Raw genomic sequence first — 21,159 nt, 5'->3', positions numbered from 1 at the left:
ATTAAATTCACCAAGTTGTGACATCAAACAAAACAAGAAATGGAAGACATGGTTTCAACAAAACTAATGGACCCTATTTGTTACAGACGTGGAGAAAACCCGGAAAACGCCACGTCCTGGCCAGGCACAAACTGATGACCAAACTCCCAGTCCCAGTGTTCAGGGAACGGAACCGCTTAGCCAGAATGGGCAGTGTCGGTCTAGCGTGTATTTTATATCAATTTAAATGTTTATCATGTGCGTTGAGACACAGCAGTCAACACTAATGCATATTTTATAATGGGATATGGCTAATAATCAGGATTCGTGAAGGGGGAGAGCTGGGAATTTTTTCCCGGGCCAAGAGCAGGACTAGAATTTTCATTCTGGAAAACAGAAAGTGGGCGAAACATTGTTTTAGTGAAGCAGGTGTTGTCTACACATTTTATCATTAAATAAACTAATTTTTAATGTTTAGTGATTGTTCTTCATTAAACTATAGTAGACCCCCCCCAATAACACGGTAGATACGTTCCGTGTTGTACGAGTCACTTAAACACACGAGCCAATCATAGCCCGGCACTTGTGCAACGGCTGTTTGAAAAGTTTTCTTCCATAAAATTAATCGATTCTAAACTAATTTGACTGAACATTTCCAAATCACATATAATTTTTTGGGAATAATTCATATAAACTATGCAGTAAACAGAAAATTGTAGGATTACCTACCGAGTGTGCACCGTTCGACTACGCCATTGCTTAAGCTTGTTTTTGTCGTGAAGCGGCTCATCCAATGTCGGGTGCGTGTTTCCTGATAAGTTATTTTTCTGCGTAAAATTCGCTGAACTTTGGAGACATTAATAAAAATATAATTTTTATGGCCGTTAAATAATGAATTTTTTTAGTAGGTCCAGTGCTCGTTTAAACTCAACGATTTGTACAGTACAATATCCGCTATCGGTCCAGATTCGACCAATTCTGTCGTGACACGAGTCGGCGATGACGTTTTAACGTGTTATACGAACACGATCGCAATTTTTTCGCCGTGTTATACGAATCCGTGTTATATGAACCCGTGTTGTAAGGGGTCTACTGTTTAAAAGTGGAGTTCCCCCATTTCTGTAGAAAAACATCGTTAAAGTTCCAAAGTGATAGAACCATAAGCCTTGCGCTCATAATTTAGCCCGTTGTTTGTGATTTCTATCGACAATCTCCGGGCATAGTCGACGAAAAGGTGTCGAATAGACGCCTCGAATCGGACCTTTTTCGTGGCCCGATCAGGTCTCGGTTTTCACCTGGAAACAAAGGAGAGCCAATCGGGAAGCGAGGAATGGGACGTGGGCCGCCAATCAGAAATACGGATAGCGGGAGAAAAACTATAAAAATCGGTAATTCAAGGTCGAAAGACTGTCTTCCTCTGGATTAAGCTCAAGGTCGTGCTCATTGTGTTGAGTTGCCAACGACCACATCTTCGCCGATCATCTGCACCCGTCCAAAGGTCCCTTCCGGGCTACGACCGATAGACCAAAACTCTCGCCACTTCAAAGTAACACCGAGACTTAGGAACTGTCTAATATCGATGTAAGCATAAATTCGACAAAATAAACGGCTTTTAACTTTGTAAGACACTTGTCTTCATTTGTCTCCCCCGCCACAACCCCCTAAAAGTCGGCAAGCTTATAGAACGTGTAATTATTTCGTGAACAAACAATTCATATTTAAAGAAATTCTCAACAATGGTCAGTGTTTGTAAACTTGAAAAAATTATTTTAGAATGAACGGACGGATGGGCAAGGAGATTTTAGCGTCATTCGGAGAAAACTTACACGGTCATATTGGTCCTTACCTTTATAAACTAATGTTATTTTTATTACAAAAAATAAAATCTTTAAAACTTCTATTTATTAATACAAAAACATTCTCCACATATTTCATTCGTTCAAAAGAAAAAGAAAAAAAAGCCAAAGGGGTCCGCTCGACCATCTGGACCCTATACCAAGCACTCGACGACACTGTCATTAATTTATAGCAATGAGTTTTGTATTTTTGACATATGAAATTGCATTTTTTGTGATATTTACAGCGAGTCTACGTTTTGATAATTTATAAAAAATTCTGCGCCACCAAAAGTAGAATACGAATGTACAGTACAGTACATTTAAATGCGCATGTAAATAAGATAATAGGCCATCAAACTATTTATTTAACACCTTTCCTTTGTATATATAAACACATATGTATAATCCTGTACTGTACATATATATATATATAAGTTCCGCTGGGATATCGGCTCTCGACAGCGCAATAAATATCAGACATTGCAGAACGATTTATATAAATAATGTAGAGAATCTCTTATGTTTTGGCTGTACCTTACAGGATCTTAGTATGTCCACTTTTAGTGACGCGTCAAACATCAATCCTGTATTCAATTCCTGCCATACAAGTTCCAGCATCATCACTGTCAGTGTCAGCGACTGCATGGATGATTTTTTATCGCAACTATGCTACAATCACTTGGCATAAGGAACATGCACAGTACAAACGATCAAAGCGGCCGGATGGCCGAGCGGTCAAGGTTAGCAGCCTACCGCCCTGGGGGACCCGGGATCGAATCCGGACGGGTCGAGAAATCCCCAGGAATTTTTCGGGGGGTGGTCCGTCCGGATATGTCTGTCCCCGTCCCTCACCACCCGGCCGCCCCATTGTGGGCCTGGCCGAGGCCCTCTTAGTGCCCACAGGGCGGAAAGAGTTACCAAAAAAAAAAAAAGTACAAACGATCTTTGATGTAATTCTTATAAGAAAAATTCACATGAGATTAGGTCGGGTGACCGTGGAGACCACGGAAGAATAGGAGAGTCATCATGAGAAGCACATCCAATCCAACGACCAGGTTCAGCATTAAGGTGATGTCGACATCTGAACGAAAGTGTGGCGGAGCTTCGTCTTGTTGAAAAATGAAGTCTTCGCTACTGTCTAATGTGGTGTTAACCATTGTTGCAGCATGTCTAGATATGCAGTACCAAGTAAGTTTGCTTCACAAAGAAAAATGAATTGTACACGTTAGAAGAGGAAACACACTCAATTTAAGAGAATCACGGATGTGTTCCACTGCTATACGAGGAGATTCTGTGCCCCAAATTGGCACGTTGTGTCGATTTACCATACTATACACTTGGAATATTGCCTCGTCACTAGAAACCGATTTCTTAGAAAACCCATCTTCCTCTAGTAGCTGTTGGAAATGCACAGAATTAATTCTTTTTTTTTTACCCTTTCCGCCCTGTGGGCACTAACAGGGCCTCTTTTAGTAGGCACATTATGGGTTCGGCCAGGCCCACAATGGGGCGACCGGGTGGTGAGGGACGGGGCCTGACATATCCGAACGGACCACCCCCCGAAAAATTGCTGGGGATTATTCGACCCGTTAGGATGCGATCCCGGGTCCCCCAGAGCGGTAAGCTGCCACCTTGACCGCTCGGCCATCCGGCCGTCTGCACAGAATTAATTAAAAACGAAGATCGTGCTCTTGAGGATTCGTCGCTTACAACAACTGCATTCGATAAGGTTTCACTCAAAGACGTTCACGTAGAATACGCCATATTGTTGGTTACGAGATCTGCCAAGCCGTTTCTCGTACAAACTGCGTCCTGTCAGCAGACGGTCAAGTGCGCAGTCAGGCAATCTGCTGAAACGCAGCGTAAAATGCACGAATTCTCTCGTCAGTCGGAGCGTCTGTGTGATATTTGTTGTGAAATCATCTTCACAACAAACTCGCATTTTGCAAGCTCTAAGGCGCAGAAAGCTTTCTTCTTACCAATGAATGTCATGTTTCGTCACGACTGTCCGTAGCGAGGAAATCGGAAGTGCACGCGTTGACGATTACGAATGCAAACTGGGAGAATTCTCTACTTATTGATATGAGTTATTCTGCTGTTTCTGTTTGATTATTACGTTATCGAGTGCCGAAACCCCAAGAGGAACTTATGAATAACCATGTACAGGTAGGCCTCCTACAACGCGGTACCTTTACAACGCGTTTTCGCTCCAACGCGGTTGGATAAACGCGGAGATTTTCTTACAATGCGGTACTTTTACAACGCGGTTTAGGGTATTGAGAAACGAATTAGCTTTCACATAACAGAAAAAGTGCAACGGATCACATAAGTGCAGCGGAACTTGATGAAACAAGCTCTGATCTTGAAATAAAGCCAGTCAAACATTCTCGAACAACTCTAATAAGTGACGATGAGGACTGAATTTGTGAGCATAGCATTATGTTTCTTTGTGATTTTGACTTGAAATCATAATCTTTTTAGTTTTTATATGATGTTGAATTTTATTTAAGCTTTTTATGTACACAAATTTAAAAAATGATGAGAATGTTACACCATAAAAGGCAGTTTTTCTCTTTTTAGAACCGAATTCCAGTTTTTGTATTAAGTTGGTGTCTCCTATAACGCGATTTCCCACAACGCGGTATTTTCAAGGAACGTGTCTACCGCATTGTAGGAGGCCTACCTGTATTTGTCGCAGCCAGATTGTTAATTTATCCGCTTTGATTAAACGATGCCTTTTTGTAATAAAGCTAACTGACATTCAGCCGGATTGTCATTACATCGCGTTCTACAATGCGACTGCTACGTTTAGCTATATTGTAAAGAGGTGGAAATCTCAGGCTCTTTACCGAAATGTGAATTATTCATTAAGGTTAGGGACAAAAATATTAAGAAATAAAAAGACATATTGTGTAATCGAAATTATTTATTTATAAACTTGAAAATTATAAAGAGTACAGTATTTGAATTATTTCCTGCTTTTAGGAAATAATATATGTATTGCTATTAAGTATTCTTAATGGTTAGGTACTGTACATTATTATAATTAAGAATAACTTTTGTAAAATCACGACGTAAATTAAAAGAGGTTGTTTGGCATACTAAACAGTGAAAAATTAAATTATAAAAATGAGAAAACACTTTGAAACCATTACATTTCTTCAATAGTTACAAAATAATATTAAGCGTATAAAATAATTTATTATTTATTAATGCAAGATAAACTAGACTGACACTTAAAAGAACTTTCTTTTGAAAACATGCGCATCTATTAGCGTGACGCTGATTTTTCGCAGGTTTGCATGAGCACTTTTGATGTCTTTGACCACAAAATAATGATTGGTTTTTTTTTTAACTCTTTCCGCCCTGTGGGCACTAAGAGGGCTGTAAAGGAGTCAATGTCCGATCATTAATTCTTGTTTTGGGGCGTTATTTTTATTTTGTTCTTTTCTTTTTCTTGGTTTTTTTTTTTTTGTTGTTACGGACAAACTCCCAAGCACCAATGACCAAAAGAACAAAAAAACGAAAATTTTTAACTTAGTTTGCATCGTTGCCCGATCCTGGAACATCATCCTATGTAAATTAGACAGTGCGGAGCTACACTGGATGAACAATTAAAAGCGGAACAGCCAGGACCAAAAGGAGAGAGAGCTTCAGGTGACCAAGGTGGTAAACGTCAGTGATAAGTTCGAGGAAATTGTGTTTGGCTGTACACTATTTATAGCTTGAGGAGGAGATAAAACGTTTTCTTTATTATGAGAAAGCTGTACAAGATTTTGATATTGTCTGTGGTTTGTGGAAATTATTAGTTTTAAATAAAGTCCTGGTCTGGTACTTGCCTCATTATTATGTAACCTATTGTTTCCGAAAACGGTGAGTTACAGGGCCTCTTTTAGTAGGCCCATTATGGGTTCGGCCAGGCCCACAATGGGGCGACCGGGTGGTGAGGGACGGGGCCCGACATATCCGAACGGACCACCCCCGAAAAATTCCTGGGGATTTTTCGACCCGTTCGGATTCGATCCCGGGTCCCCCAGAGCGGTAGGCTGCCACCTTGACCACTCGGCCATCCGGCCGCTAATAATGATTGGTTAATCAAGGCTTCTCGCAGAGATATTTTCTGGTATTTCATCGTTATAATCATTCGATAACTCTTGTAATTCGTAACGACAGAGCCAATATTTAATTATTCCGGATTTAGTCCTTATCATGTAAACTCTGTTTCTGAAATCAATAATTTTTTCCATAATACTTTTTGTATCTAACCAAGATCTAAGGACCACGATCTATTTTTGGTACATCAAGAAAAATACTTTTCCAACATAGGGAAGTTTCTTAGCGGTATCTTCAATGCAACTTTATGCGCTTCTTTTCTTTCAATTTGTATATTATGCTTGTTTTTTCATATTAAACAGATAACCTTTGACCCATAACCTTCATCTCCTTCAGACAATCCGCAAATAAAATGAACAAGTTTAAAGCAGGAATTACACTGATAAGCTCTGCTGGTTTCATTTTAACACACGACAGGTTAGATCAGGTGATAAATTTTCACTATTTTCTCTGGTTATTGTGTTATGAAAGGTATTTTTACTAATCAAATTATCAGAACTGTGCGATGTCCGTTATGAAATATTATATTGAACGTTTTCTACGGCTTTTACAACCTTTTGATCATTGGTATCGAAGAATGCAATGAATTATGCAATAAATGATCTTGCCAACACGGATTATAAAAATTAATTTCCTTATGTAATAATCTTATTAGCTACTAAAACGACTTATCAAATCACAGTTATTTAATTTGAAAGTTGACTAAGAGATTTCTCTATACTCGAGAATACTTTGCCCATTTTACTATTTTACCACAGAATTATGTCTAAAGGTAACGAATTGAGAAAGGCATTATTCTTCTAGACTGAAACAAACAAATTTTTGTAGCCCAGAAAGTAGGCAATGCACCAAATGATTTTTTTTAATGCCAAGCTAAAACAAGAGTGACCCATTTTGGCAGTCAAATCTGGCAACGTTGCTTAGCTGTGAAATGGTAAGAATCCGAAGTAAATATAACAATCTGGCTGTTTATATAACGCCTCATTATAAAGCGGCTAATCGTTTTTAACGATCTTCCTCAGCTACAAAAAATAGAACATTAAATATAAAACATAAAATGTGTTCGGAATAAATATAAAAATTAACGGAAAACGCCCAAGCGGACAAAATATAGATAAATAAACAAAATAAATAGCGGGAAAAAAATATATAAAATGTAATAACGAAACCAGCATTGTCCGTTAATAACATTAATTAATGTAAAAGGATCTCCACGCGGTAGACAATGAGTCCGCATCTCTATGGTTTATACAATCAGTTGTCATGTGCGCCTTGCAGATTTCCAATCTCTCAAGATGTTTGACCGTTTGCCTATTCGTCGTCGTTTTTATGATTGCCGCTTGATCCCATTGGACGTTAACATCCTTCTGTCTTGCGTATGATGCCAGCGCAGTGTTGTCAAGGTTCTTACTGATTGTATATTTGTGCTCCTTGAGCCTTTGTTTTAAACTGCGCATCGTTGCACCCACATAAACAAGCTTGGAATTGAAACGTTGGTCGTGTAAAGGCACCGAATATATATCCGTTGTTGAATTCCGATCTTCTTTCCTTTTATCGTTTCTTAAAAGTTTGAAAACAGTGGGATTACCTCGGTATACAATGCGAAAATTATTAGACCTGGCAGTACATCTATGTATCTTGTTTAAAAATGGGATGTAATTAAGCACTATTCTTTTTATATTTATTCCGAACACATTTTATGTTCTATAGTAAATGTATTTTTTGTAAGTGAGGAAGATCGTTAAAAGCGATTGAATACGTTATTATTTTATTAAATTTTGCTGGATTGATAAAGGTATAGTTTATTTATAAGTAATTTAATTATTAGTGTTAGTAAAGTAGTGAGTAATTAGTAGCAGTCTAATAGTTAGCAAAGCGGCAACGCCGACAATGTAGACTTTTGCGCCATTATTTAGAAAGTTAATTGAGCATTTTGCGGATCCGCAGCGCTGGATCCAACAGGCCGAAGAATGCGCTGGATCCAGCTAGATTGCTGGATGAGGGATCCAGCAATTGCAATCCCTACCTGTCAGGGTATATCTGGACAGGGTTTGGACTTAATATTTAAGATTTTACTCATTAGTTAGCATTTACAAATTTATTTATTATTATTATTTTTTTTGTAGGACTCATCACTACCCTCAAGATTAAGTGTATTGCCATTTTATAGTAATTAATAACATAAAAGATTTTTTTAAAAATAAAATCTCATAACAGCCGGGAAGGTTACGCAACTCGTTGCTGGATTGTTTTTAATTTTTTGGCATAAAAAATAGTTTCTACTTTTAAAAACAAACTTCAATAAAAAACAGTCAAGAATTGCTTTTAGCTTTGTTTTGTATAACCACTCTGATATACCACTCCAAATTTCAACGGCGAATAGTCTGCTCCTCATTTTATTTGATTTGAAAATCATTTAGAACATTAATCTTTTTGTAAATAAACTTAACTTTATTATATTAATTCAAAGTAATATAATTTACACATTTCGGTCGACTATTAATCTTAAACTCCCCAAACGATGAAACCTTGACCTTGACCGTGAAAATCGTTAAAACGAATTTTTGAATAATGCAAACAACCTACTGTTCCTCTAGCGATTCGTATTAAAACCAGTTGACTATTATATTTTTAACAAATACAAGTGATGAAATTTTATGTAAACATATTTTAATGGTTTTTTTAATAGAAAAAATAAAAAGCACAAAATTATAAAACAGTGTTTTATAATTCTGTGCTTCTTATTTTTTTTAATTATTATTTGAGTAGTAATAATAATGAAAAATTTATTTAAAGACAATTAATGCAAGTAAAAAATGAATTGTTATAATTATGATATTAAACGATAAGGTCATACTGTATTTCATTATTTTATAATACATCAAATTTAGTGAGTGTTCCAAAATATCCAATTAATCAAAAAAATATTGCACTGACCTTTAGCATGTTTCCAGCAATTAGGTATAAGAAGCAAATATTATCGGCCACTTTCAGTAGCCAGCGTCAGGATTTTAACTCCGTCCCTCCTTTCCAGTGTGGACATCATTTATGGACAGCCCCTTATAAGAGGAGTAAAACTATGAATTTTACCGAAAGCACAGTTTGATAGAATGGAAATAGATGGAATGAGAAAAAATCCATATAACGAGCCTAAATGAAAAGCAGTGTCTAATGATAAATATAAGCTCATAATAATGATAAACTTATCATAAAATACAATAGTTTAACAATAAATATTTTTAATAATGAGAATAAACAACACAATTTTATTTCTTGATATTATTAATGTATTTCAAGTAAAACTGAATTTTACATAATTGAAATTTAATGTCTTACAGTTCAATAATTATGAAAGTGGTGTAAGTCCATTTATGTATATTATTATTATATGTGAATTTAACTAAACCATATATTGGTTTAGTTAAATTCACATATAAGTCTTTATGCAATCAACTTACATATTTCTTAATTATAGAAACATTGCTAAACTTAGTACACTTTACATTTTTTAATCAACTAAAATGCAAACCTAAATATTTTGAAAGAATAAAAAAAATGGTCTTATACCACTTTCAAAATAAATGGTCCATATAACAGACTGACCAAACAATATATGACTTACAAGCAATAGAAATCAGGTAACACAAGACACAAATAGCAGGCAAAATGTAGTAAGCCTAGATTTCCATCCTAGCCTGATTGCTACATATAAACAAATAGCAGGTTATACCAAGTGCTTGGTTGCTTTCAAACGCAGTCCTACGACATTCACTCCCCTCATGAATACAAAAGATAATTATGATATTAACAGACCGCCAAGAGTCTACTCTATACCACTGAACATTGGTAGATTTAACAATAGCCTTGTATATACAGGATCTAGCAACATGGCTTGGATGCAAAGATTGGCCAAACATAAATACAACATTTCAAAGAGTAAGACAACACCTTCTCCAGCACAGTATGTGATTGAGCCCGAAGTGTTGGTACTAAGGAAGAGGACAGATTAATTAAAAATATACTAAACTCAGATAAGCTGAGAACACTGAGGCATGGGAAATAGACCTACATAAAAGCCTACAATGGGGAAGATGTATAAACGGTAAGGATGATAAAATGATTTCCAACACACGGAAAGTGCTTTGTTACAGGGAGATATGTTTTAAGAACGTACTGTACATACGACAACATTTATAAGTTCTAAAATATTGTGGAATATGCACACAATACGCTTATTATTATACCAAGGTGTAGGAAATGTGTTAAAGGTCAGTGCAATATTTGTTTGTGTATTTAAGTTTCAGCTGTAGAGAATATATTTTATATCCAATTAATGTTATGCAAGTTAAGAAATAAAATAAATAATCTAATAAATTATTACTAATTCAATTAAATCAGTTTATTTATTCACTTGATAAGAAAAATATTTATAATACAACATTCCAAACAATTTTTAGACATCACTATTTTAAATTGAATTACCATTTATTTAATTTACATCCTCATGTTTTTAAGTAATGAAATTTTAAACATACATAATAACAGTAAGGACAATGTTTATAAAATTAAAAAGAAGTAATGAAATAGTACAATATGATTTAAGTTTCCCAATATGATGACTTGATAGTAATGGAAATTTTGATAATAGCATTTAGAAACTTTTAACTGATAGAACTAAATTTAGTCTTTCTTAATTCTGTTGACTGGAATTCCAAATAACTAAAAGTTAGGTAAATTCAGCTTCTAAGTTGCTGGTAGCCAATCTTTCAATATCATCCAGGCTTAATTTGGAAAAGCTAGCATAAAAATTCTGTAAAGAAAAATATAAATTAATTTTTAACCTCACAAACTAAATTATTATATTTAGCTTATTTTATCAAGTAATAATTTAGGCAAAATAACTTTAAAAACATCTGTATCTGGATGTAGAATAACATCAAAATTTATTATAAGATTTTTAGTTACAAGTTCTAAAACCTGAAATAATAAACAAAACTCATTAATAATTTTAAAATTTGGCAGCACACAGTTAGTTTGGTAAGTACCGCAGGACAACTGGTGACGTCATAACAGTGATTTTTAAACACGGTTATTTAGGTCACCTTTTTTAAACGTCTTGCTAACTACCGGTAGTTACCGGTAACACCGGTTACAATTTCCAAACACGATCTAGGTAGGTAGAACTGATTAAACCACTTGTCTGACATCGCCTATGTATCTAGACAGCAGAGTTTGCAGTGGCGGCACACTTCAAAATCTTGCAGCACAGTGGTTGAGAATCACTGCGTTGACACATACACCAATAACACAGCTTAATGTTACACTTGTTTGGGTAGCTGTGCCTTGACTTTAGTCTGGCATAGCACTTGAACCAGTGTCAGCTGAGTGTGACATTTGCATCATCATAATAATATGTTATCATTATTGGAAAATACAGGGTGTTCCAAAAGTCTCCATATATTGACATAAATCAAGCCCACCAGTGGCCGAATAAATAAAACCACTGAACACTGGTAGTTGGTCACTGGTTCATGGCTGACTAATAGGCTGACCACTGTGCAATGTTCTAGGTTTTCTTCATGTATCTAATACCTAAAATTCAGTTTCCACATAGGAAGGCCTGCTAGAAGTTACCCCATTGGCAAATCACTCGTGTCTTCTATTGCCTTACTTTGTCAATCCACTGACAAATCTTAATGATGACATTTTAATATTTTGTGAATACATTTCCCCTTTGTATGTATGGAAACTTTTGGGACACCCTGTATTTCTTTTTATAGCAAATTTTTATAGATGACTTTGAACACTTCCTTTTATGTAAGTGGGAAAATTCCTTGTTATTGACTGAAATGGCTGAGATTAAATTTTCGGCAAAGTTATTGCATATATTTTTGGAACATTCACGAGTGTTTACAACAAAAAAAATATTTTCCATTAGTTTTAATATTTATTTGGATTACAAATATATGCAAACACAGTCAAATCTTACCTATTAATGTTAACTTTATTTTGAACCACTCTCTATATAGCATAACTACATTAAAAGTGAAACACAGAATCAAGCAAGAGGTTTAATCTTCAAAAATAAGCTGATTCTGTGATTCACTTCTAATGTTTAAGAGCATGTAGTATGTTCCATATAGAAATAATAGGAAATTTTGGTTTTTTGTGTTACTTCCTAATGTTCTTTTTCTTTATAATAAATACTTTATTAGTTATATATGTTATATGGAGGCAGACTACTTAAATCTGATAAGATATTTGTGAATAATACTGAAATTAGTTTTGTGTCATATTTTAAGAACCTAGAAATACATTTTTCTTCTTCAGGTGCATCATCATTTTGATTTAATAGCCAAAGATATATAGAATACGACAGGCTATATGTTTACTCTACAAAAACAAATGAGAATAAGTTCTATAAGTAGTATCTTTAAACTTTTTGATGCTTTTATTGGTTCTAAGATGACTTATTTATTTCTGGTCTGGGGACTGGAGTTTCTGTCTAAACTAGAAAAAGTACAGATGAAATATTTTAAGAGACTTTTTAAAATAAAACGTTCAGCTTCAAGCTCTGCAATTCATCTTGAATTGGGAAGACCTCCATTGGAATTGAAATTTGTCAAGGCTATTCTTCTGTTTTGGTCAAAAGTTATGGAGTTACTCTCATACGACTTGTGCCGAATTACTTATGTTTTGTTAACAGCAGTCAAACCTGATAAGAAAAGTTGGCATGCTTCAGTTTGGAATAATTTTGATAGCTTGGGTTACTCTTTTTTGTTTTCAACTCAATCAGCTTCATTGTTGAGAACTCATTTAAATGCTATAATTCAAACTAAGTCAGACCAACTGTGGAATCAGGCTATATTGTCTACTTCAGCTAAACGAGTTAACTTGTTTGAAATATGTCTGGGTTGGTGTACAAAAAACTACTTAAACTGTGAGACTAAGTTTTCCATGAAAAGCCTCATTATGCAACTTAGACTGAATAAATTTCGGATTATATTAAAGGGCTACTAGATAAATATATCAAGAGAAAAGTTTTGTAGTTAGTGTAGTAGCAAAGAGGAACAGAATCTCTTAATACACTTGCTTGGATCTTGTCAAGTGATATATCAACTAAAATGTTTTGTACTAGGAGAAGATTTCAAGTATAATCACTTGAAAAATGAAGATGTCAAAAATTACTTTATTTAAGATTTTCTCCTCCTCTCTAAATCTTTAGAATTTTTGTGATAATTTATTACTATGTATATTAAATAACATTATGTAACTAAATTGTTCCTCCATTGTAAGAAATAATTTAAATCAATAAATATGAAATTAAATTAAATTTGTGTGTGTTATGGACAAAGTAATTAATACGAGCATTATTCATAATGACCAATAAAATCGGTCATTGTAATAAATTTCAATAATTTATCAAATTAACCAATCATTATGAATACTGCTATCATCTAGTTGGGCAAACTGATGATAATACTTTGAGGAGTGATAATCCAACATACGCTAGCCAATCGGCACTCCAATTCAGTACTAAACACAATACAAATTGCCAATTGTATTGCGTTTAGTACTGAATTTTGCGACGATCATTACTGTTTGTGCTCTCGACAGATTCTTCCTGGAAGGGAGCTGCTGGCAGGCCACTGATTGTTTAACATCACTAGTTATTTATTCACGGTAGTTCTTGAACACACGTATCAATAACTAGTATGTATCAATATCTAGTGATGTTAAACAATCGGTGGCCTCCCTCTGGGAAGAATCTGTCAGGAGCACAAACAGTTGCGACTGCCGCCATGATGGTGCACATAGGTAAAATTTTACCATTTAATTAATATACTGTATATCTTGGCAGATAAGATGACCTTCAGATAAGACAATGTATAAATTTTTGTCGAAGTTTTATAGTTTTAACATATATCTGTCCTATAAGACAACCCCAAACTATCAACAACCTATGAATTTAGTTTAGGTCAGCAATCATTATCTGAATAATAATACTGTATAGTGTATATGGAATTATGTCCTATTTGTAATTTTTCAAATGAACAAATTTTATTTTCTTGCATCTGGCGATTTTTGCAAACATTTGCACTAATTCGGGCATTTGAGTAATGACCACGACTATTCACAAAAACATTGTATGGGCTATTCTATTTTGTGCACATACCCCACTCTCTTCTAGTAAATAATTATGGTTTGTCTGTCTTTTTATAATGGTTTTAATTTATATAAATTTCAATCTAATTTTTCTGTATCTGTCCTATAAGACGACCCGGATTTTTGGGGCCATTTTTTATGGTTCAACTATCGTCTTATCCACCGAGATATACGGTAGTTAATAGTATTTAGTTTTAAAAGATTACATGTTCTTTACAGTTTCACGTATCTAAAAGCCTTTTACCGGTGTGTGTATCATCACTCTAAACCAATTAGTTACAAACATTTTCAAACCTTAATGGTTCTTCTTCAGGTAACAATCCCCTAACGGAATGCGCTTCAATTCCAAGTTGTGAAGAAATATGATCCGGAACGTTGTCCCGTCCCAATGATGTCAATCTGGACTTGCATGCTACGCTTGCCGTGCTCTAATTTATCATTTTATCTAGTAGGGCCTGCCGTGCCGTTGATAGAGTTATCTCGTCCTTGTAGTTAATGCAATTACCTTCATTAATAGCATTAAGACATATGTAGATTGCCTCCAGCCATCTGAGGTGGTTAGTGCGGTGGGTGGTGAGAATGACCTTTGCCTGGGAGAAAATGGGTTCAATGTCAGAGTCTGACAAGTAAACGGCTAGAGCAGTGTTGTTTCTTCCATGGTTAATATCAGCTATGTGCTCTTTGATACGCGTTTTGAGGTGGTGTTTGGTGGATCCCATGTATATCATGCTTCTGTTACACCTGTGATCCATAACGGAAATGGTGTAGATGCCGGGAAGCTTATTTCGGTCTGCTGTATCTTTTCCGTTCCTTAACAATTCAAAAATTGTATTGCATCTTCTAAAAATAATACAGATATTCTTTTTTCTGGCGATCTCCTTGTACAAGGATTTGAGAACCGGGTTATATGTGACAGGGATGTTGTTACTCAGAGTAACATAGGGAAGTACGTTATAGTCTGCTTCCTGATGTTGCATATTGTTATACAGCTTCTTAATAAGCCCGTGGTAACCATGTCGTTCGACTATGGCTTCTATGCATTTCATTTCAGACCGGAGTTCACTTTGGGAAGAGGAGTGCGTACTTTGAAATAACTCACAAAAAAATAAATATTTCTAAATGAAATAAGTGTAGTTTTTTTAAATCAAATTAATTAATGTCACACAATTAAAATTCGGTACTAAACGTGATACGCACTCAACTTGATACAATCGGCAACTCAGAGTGCCAATTGGCTAGCATATGTTGGATGATCAATGATCACTCCTCAACGTATTATCATCACTTTTCTTGACTAGATGATAGCAGTATTCATAATGACTGGTCAATTTGATAAATTAATCAATATTTATCACACTGTACACCCTTTTTGGTCATTATTCATAATGCCTGATTAATCACTTTGTCTCAAACATTTATATAAACTAATATTTAATTTTAACTAGTTATTTAATTAATATGTATATGGGGAACCCAAAAATAACAGGAATGATTTTATAGAGGGTGGGAGGTTCTTAGTACATGTATCCACTGATAGATGTCAGTAGACAGAATCCTCTGGAATCGGTATACAAAGTGGCGTTTGTCTGTCAAGATTTGTTGGCCCATAGTGATTTTTTTTGTAAGAGCTGTTTTTCATTTTCATTGAAAACACAATGACAGATTTTATGAGAAACATGCTCTTGTGAAATTTTGTTTCCTGTTAGGAAAAAGAGGATCGAAAAGAATTGAAATGATTCAACATGCTTACAAACAAGATGCCATGAGTAAGGCAAGGGTTTACGAGTGGTTTTCCACTTTCAAAAATGAGAAATGTCTCTCTAACATCAACCAGGTCTGGGCATCCAATGTTTGAACTGATGAAAATGTTGAGAAAATTTGCAATCTCATTAACGAAGATCTCTGTTGAACCATTGATGAACTCGTTTATTTATCTGGGATTTCATGGAGTGTGATTCAGTGAAATTTGTCACAAGAACTCAGCATGAGAAGAGTTTCTGTAAAGTTTGTTCTGTACTTGTTGACTACAATCAGAAAGGCAATCTCTTAGCAGCTTGTCAGATTTTGAAAGAACATTTGGAAAATGATCCAGACTTGTTTTCTAAAGTGATAACTGGTGATGAATCATGGTGCTATGGTTACAATCTGGAAATGAAATATCAATCCACCCAGTGGAAAACATTAGGATCTCCTCACCCCAAAAAAGCTAGACAAGTGAAATTGAATGTGAAAACCATGTTAATCTGTTTTTTTTTTTTTTTGATTTGAAAGGAATTGTTCATTCTGACTGTCCAGACAGTCAATCAACATTGCTACCTGGAAATTCTCAAAAGACTTTGATGCTGTGAGAAAGAAAAGAAGGTAATTGTGGCAAATGGGAGATTGGTTTTTCCATCACGATAATGCACCAACTCACATGGCACTCTACGTGCAGCAGTTTTTGACAAGAAACAGCATGACCCTCCTCCCCCACTCTCTATTCACCTTATCTTGCACCTTGTGATTATTCTTGTTCCCCAGAATGAAGAGGGAACTCAAGGGAAGTGATTTCAGACAGTAGAAAAGATAGAAAACAAAAATGAAGAGGTGCTTAGAGGAATTTCAGAACAGGAATTTTCTACGTGTTTTGAACAATGGAAAAAATGTTTGGACGTATGTTGAGGCTAATGGAGAGTATTTTGAAAAAGATTAAAATATAAAGTTGTTAAAATAAATACATGATTTTTTCTGAATTTTCCCCGTTATTTTTGGGTCCTCCCATATATATATATATACATACATACATACATACAGTAGATCATCATTTATCCAAAAGCTGATCAACTGAAACATCAGTTAACCGAAAGTATTCCAGTTGGCAAATTTAAATTTCCGCTAGTGCTGTGGCACTGCAATCTTTGGCTATATCTTGGGCTATTCCAATATTTTTTTTGTTGGTGTGTGTTTTAGCTGGCAGCACTGGCACTTTTATGTGGTGTTTTTCTGAGGACTGTATGTCGGGACCTGTGTTGTGCTGAATCGAAATCCATTTCCATTGGGGACATTAATTTTGGTTCTGTGAATTTTATACTTGTAACAGATTGTGCTGTATCTTCTTTGAAACCGTGTTTTGTTGATTGTTGGACTATGAACCCAAAGTTGAGTTTTAATTAAACACTTGGCTTTATTTCCATCTTTATTTAGTTGATTGTAGGGATTGCTTCTGCAATGGATTTAGGAGAGAGAGTGTTCTTAAAGGTCTATTCTCTCTTAGGTGTGCTTTAAGGAAGTCTAAATCAATTAGGATTTTTTGGATCTCACCTTGTATCTTCTCAATCATGTCACTCCAATGAGATGCCGTGAGATCCAAGGTGAGATCCAAAAAATCCTAATTGATTTAGACTTCCTTAAAGCACACCTAAGAGAGAATAGGGAGAACTTTGGGTTCATAGTCCAGATTGTGCTGTAGTTGTTGTACCGTTCGCAATGGTGATTAAACGTAAATGCGTTGTACTCAGTGTTTCCAATAAACTTAAAATAATAGATCAGTTGAAGTGTGGTGCTAGTGGATCAAGCTTAGCTTGGAACTATGGAGTTGGAATTGCCACAATATTGGATATTAAAAAGAACAGTGATGCCATTAAAAATTTGTGACTAGATTAACTTCTAAAGTATAATTTTTTTTGTTTTTATATTTTTCAATATATTTATTTTGTTTGTACAAAATAAAGAAACAATTTTTAATGATACAATAGCCACAATTATTATTTTAAAAAATTTATGTTAGGCTTAACATCGATGAAAATTCAATGCAAAGCAACACGCAACAAAGAAAAATTTCAACATGGGATAAGTTAATATATTTTTTCATACATAATTGGTTATCTAAACAACCCCAGTCCCCAATTGATTCGGATAAACGATGCTCTACTGTATATACTAGCAGATGAGCCCGGCATTGCTTGGGCAAAAGTAATGATAGCAAAGATTAAGATTATTAGATTATAGCTGATCATACATGTTTTCACTGGATGCAAGAATTAGGTCCCCCCTCTTCCTGAGACTGACTAGAAAATTTTTACTTATCTGCTTACCACCCCGGGACAATAATAATTAAAATTCACAGCAACCAATAACCAGTGCACAGTATGACTAAGTGATGAATAACAAATGTTTTCATAACCCCCTTCTGGATTCTTCTTCAGGTTTACTTAATTCGAAAAATTCTGGATCTTCCAGAATCATTCATAAATATAAATTCAAACGGGCTTTAATCCTCGCCCTCTCCCCTGCAGAGGAGAATTTTGAAAAATTCCTTCTTAGTGTACATTCTCAAGACATACCATGTTTGTAAAATTTCAACTTTCAACTCCTAACTGTTTGGGCTCTGCACTTATTATTATGTTGAGTTTAGTGGGTTATACTCAGTTGACACCGGTGACTGTACTATGCTGGACCAGAGTCAAAGCATAGCAACCAAAACAAAACTAAAATTAAATTAAATAAGTGTCAGTGTCTGTATTGAGGAATTTCTTAACAATATCGCAAGTATTCAATATAGTGGCCTTTTGTAGTGTGATGTATATATTTCTATTCAATTATAATGTTCCCAGGCATTTGTGTAGTGTGTGTGGTATCACATTACACATTCTGTGCAGGGTCTGTTCTGTTTACCTCTTCTGTTGAATTGTTTCTTCTTGCTGGCTCCTCGTCAGACTTCATGTCTATTTTGAACATGCGCGATATATTCAATTGCATTATCTAACCATGTTGTAATTATATCAAATGTATTCAATATTATCTGTACAGTATTACTGGCTTGATTGTGCTTTCCGACATCGGGCTATGTACTTTGTATGTTTTAATAAAAAATCTGAATCGGGTATCACACCTATAGAGGAGAGAATGACAGGTACAATAAACACCCTATCCATCTTCTACAGATGCCTTGAGTTCTGTGTACTTGCTGATTTTTTCAGTGCATTTTTTGTATATTGTGAGTGTTTGGAATGGATATGTCTATAATGTATGTGATTTTATTGTGTTTGTCAATGAGTGTGATGTCAGATCTGTTGTGGTAAATTGTTTTATCTGTGATTACAGCTCTGTCGTAGTACATTTTGTGCATGTTGTTTTTCAATACTGTCTGTGGGATGTATTTGTAATATGGTTCATGGATGTCTAATAATTTGTGTTTCTTTGCAAGCTCTTGGTGTATTATATTTGCTACTTGATTATGTCTATGTAATCAATCTGTGCCAAGAGCTTGCAACCAGAAATGATGTGTTGTATAGTTTCTGGCATGATATGACATTTTCTGCATGTGTCATTCATGAGTGTTGTATCTTTGAATATGTGTTTTCTGTAGTTTTTAGTATTTATGACCTGATCCTGTAGGCAATCACGAATCCTTCCATCTTCCCAAAGAGGCATCCCTGAGCTAACCAGCTGATTGACAGTTTTGTCAACAAAATCTTGGGCCAGGTCATAAGGTTGCCTGTCATGAAGTGCCTTTCAAGCCCACAATTGCTTAATGGTGTTTATGCTTTTTATATGTTGTGTCGTGTCCATATGATGTGAGTGTAAGTTTAATGGTGTGTTATTTGAGTCTGCTAGAGTTACTGCTTTATGTAACTGACGTTTCTTGTTTTTTGTTGTAAAACTCTTGCAGTGTCTGTATTTGTTTGTAGTGAAGGTTAACCATGTCAATCAGGCCACATCCGCCATCTTTACGTGGAAGGGTTAATCTTTCTGTGGCAGATTTAGGATTATGATGTTTATGCTTAGTAAGTGTTGTTCCTGTTTATCTTTGGAGTTCCTCAAGATCTGTGTGAGTCCAATGTATAACTCCAAAAGAATATGTGAGTACTGGGATGACATATGTATGTTATTGTTTTAACTGTGTTCTGAGAATAGCATTTAACCTACTTTGGTATTCTTTAATTAATCTTTGCTTATATTTGTGTATGTTCTGTTTGTTTGGCCTGTTGGAATCCTAAATACTTGTAGAACTCACCCTCTTCCATGGATTCAATAACGTCTCCATTTCCAAGTGCAAAATCTTCTTTCTTCAGGATTCCTTTTTCTACATGAAGTGTTCTGCATTTGTCTAGGCCAAACTCCATTTGTATGTCCTTGGTGTATGAATGTGTGATTTGTAGGAGTTGATGAAGTTGTTTGTGTGGATGCATAAAGTTTTATGTTGTCCATGTACATGAGATGTGACAGTACAAACTGTGTTGTTTTTTCATGTCTGATATTGTAGCCATATTGTGTGTTGTTTAACATGTTGGAGAATGGGTTCAAGGATAGACAGAACCAGAGAAGACTCAAGTAATTTCCTTGAAAAATTCCTTGCTTAATAAATATTTGGTTTGTTTGTATGGAAGTGTAAGATGTAGTGTTCTCCATTGCTGCATAGTGTTTTGGAAGAATGCAATGATGGATGTATTTTGTACATGTGTAGAATATGTAGTAGCCAACTGTGTGGAACACTGTTGAATGCTTTTCTGTAGTCTATATATGCCATGTGTATGTTTCTGTGTTGTTTGTGTGCTTGCCGTAGAATGACTGAATCTATGAGTAACTGTTCTTTGCATCCCCTGTGATTTCTACAGCAACCTTTTTGTTGTTCTGTGAGAATGTGGTGTTCTTCAACATGTTTGTATATTTTGTTGAAGTATCAATTTCCCTTGAAAAAGTTTTCTTTTTTTCAAAAAAATTAATTGATTTAACTTCACAGTTAGTTTAACCGTAGTTATTTCATCTGTACCACATTTCATCAGAGACAAAGACTAATGGGTTTTATTCACATCATTCTTTATTTCACTATGCATTTCGGGTGCAATCTTTTCCGTTTATTTTGCGCCCCTCATCAGGTGTTACATTTCTACAATTGGTAGAGAATACATTTGTTACATTGATTATTGTAGTTGGGTTTTTATATATATATATACACAAGTTATAAAAGATTATTACAGTTTTTTTGGACTAGTCATAAGGAGTTATTACAATTATTATAATTATTACATTATTTAGATTAATTTAACACAAATTATTACAAGAGATTATTTCAAATTGTATT

At 35.0% G+C, this 21,159-nt stretch overlaps 1 protein-coding gene across 1 annotated transcript in view; it reads right to left on the bottom strand.

Moving 5' to 3' along the window:
• Positions 1-10,304: 10,304 nt before the first annotated feature.
• Positions 10,305-21,159, bottom strand: part of LOC136981429 (ubiquitin-like protein 4A) — a 39,116-nt gene continuing 28,261 nt past the window's right edge. Inside the window, exon 4 of the mRNA XM_067277750.1 lies at positions 10,305-10,740. Coding sequence (XP_067133851.1) covers positions 10,657-10,740 — 84 coding nt within the window. The 3' untranslated portion in view covers positions 10,305-10,656. The remainder of the gene's footprint in view (positions 10,741-21,159) is intronic.

The sequence above is a fragment of the Centruroides vittatus genome, unplaced genomic scaffold (genome assembly GCF_030686945.1).
Source record: "Centruroides vittatus isolate TY-2023 unplaced genomic scaffold, ASM3068694v2 contig_754, whole genome shotgun sequence".
NCBI classification, from domain to species: domain Eukaryota; kingdom Metazoa; phylum Arthropoda; class Arachnida; order Scorpiones; family Buthidae; genus Centruroides; species Centruroides vittatus.
The sequence above is the reverse complement of the archived record's forward strand: the minus strand, read 5'-3'. Positions and strand labels throughout refer to the sequence as shown.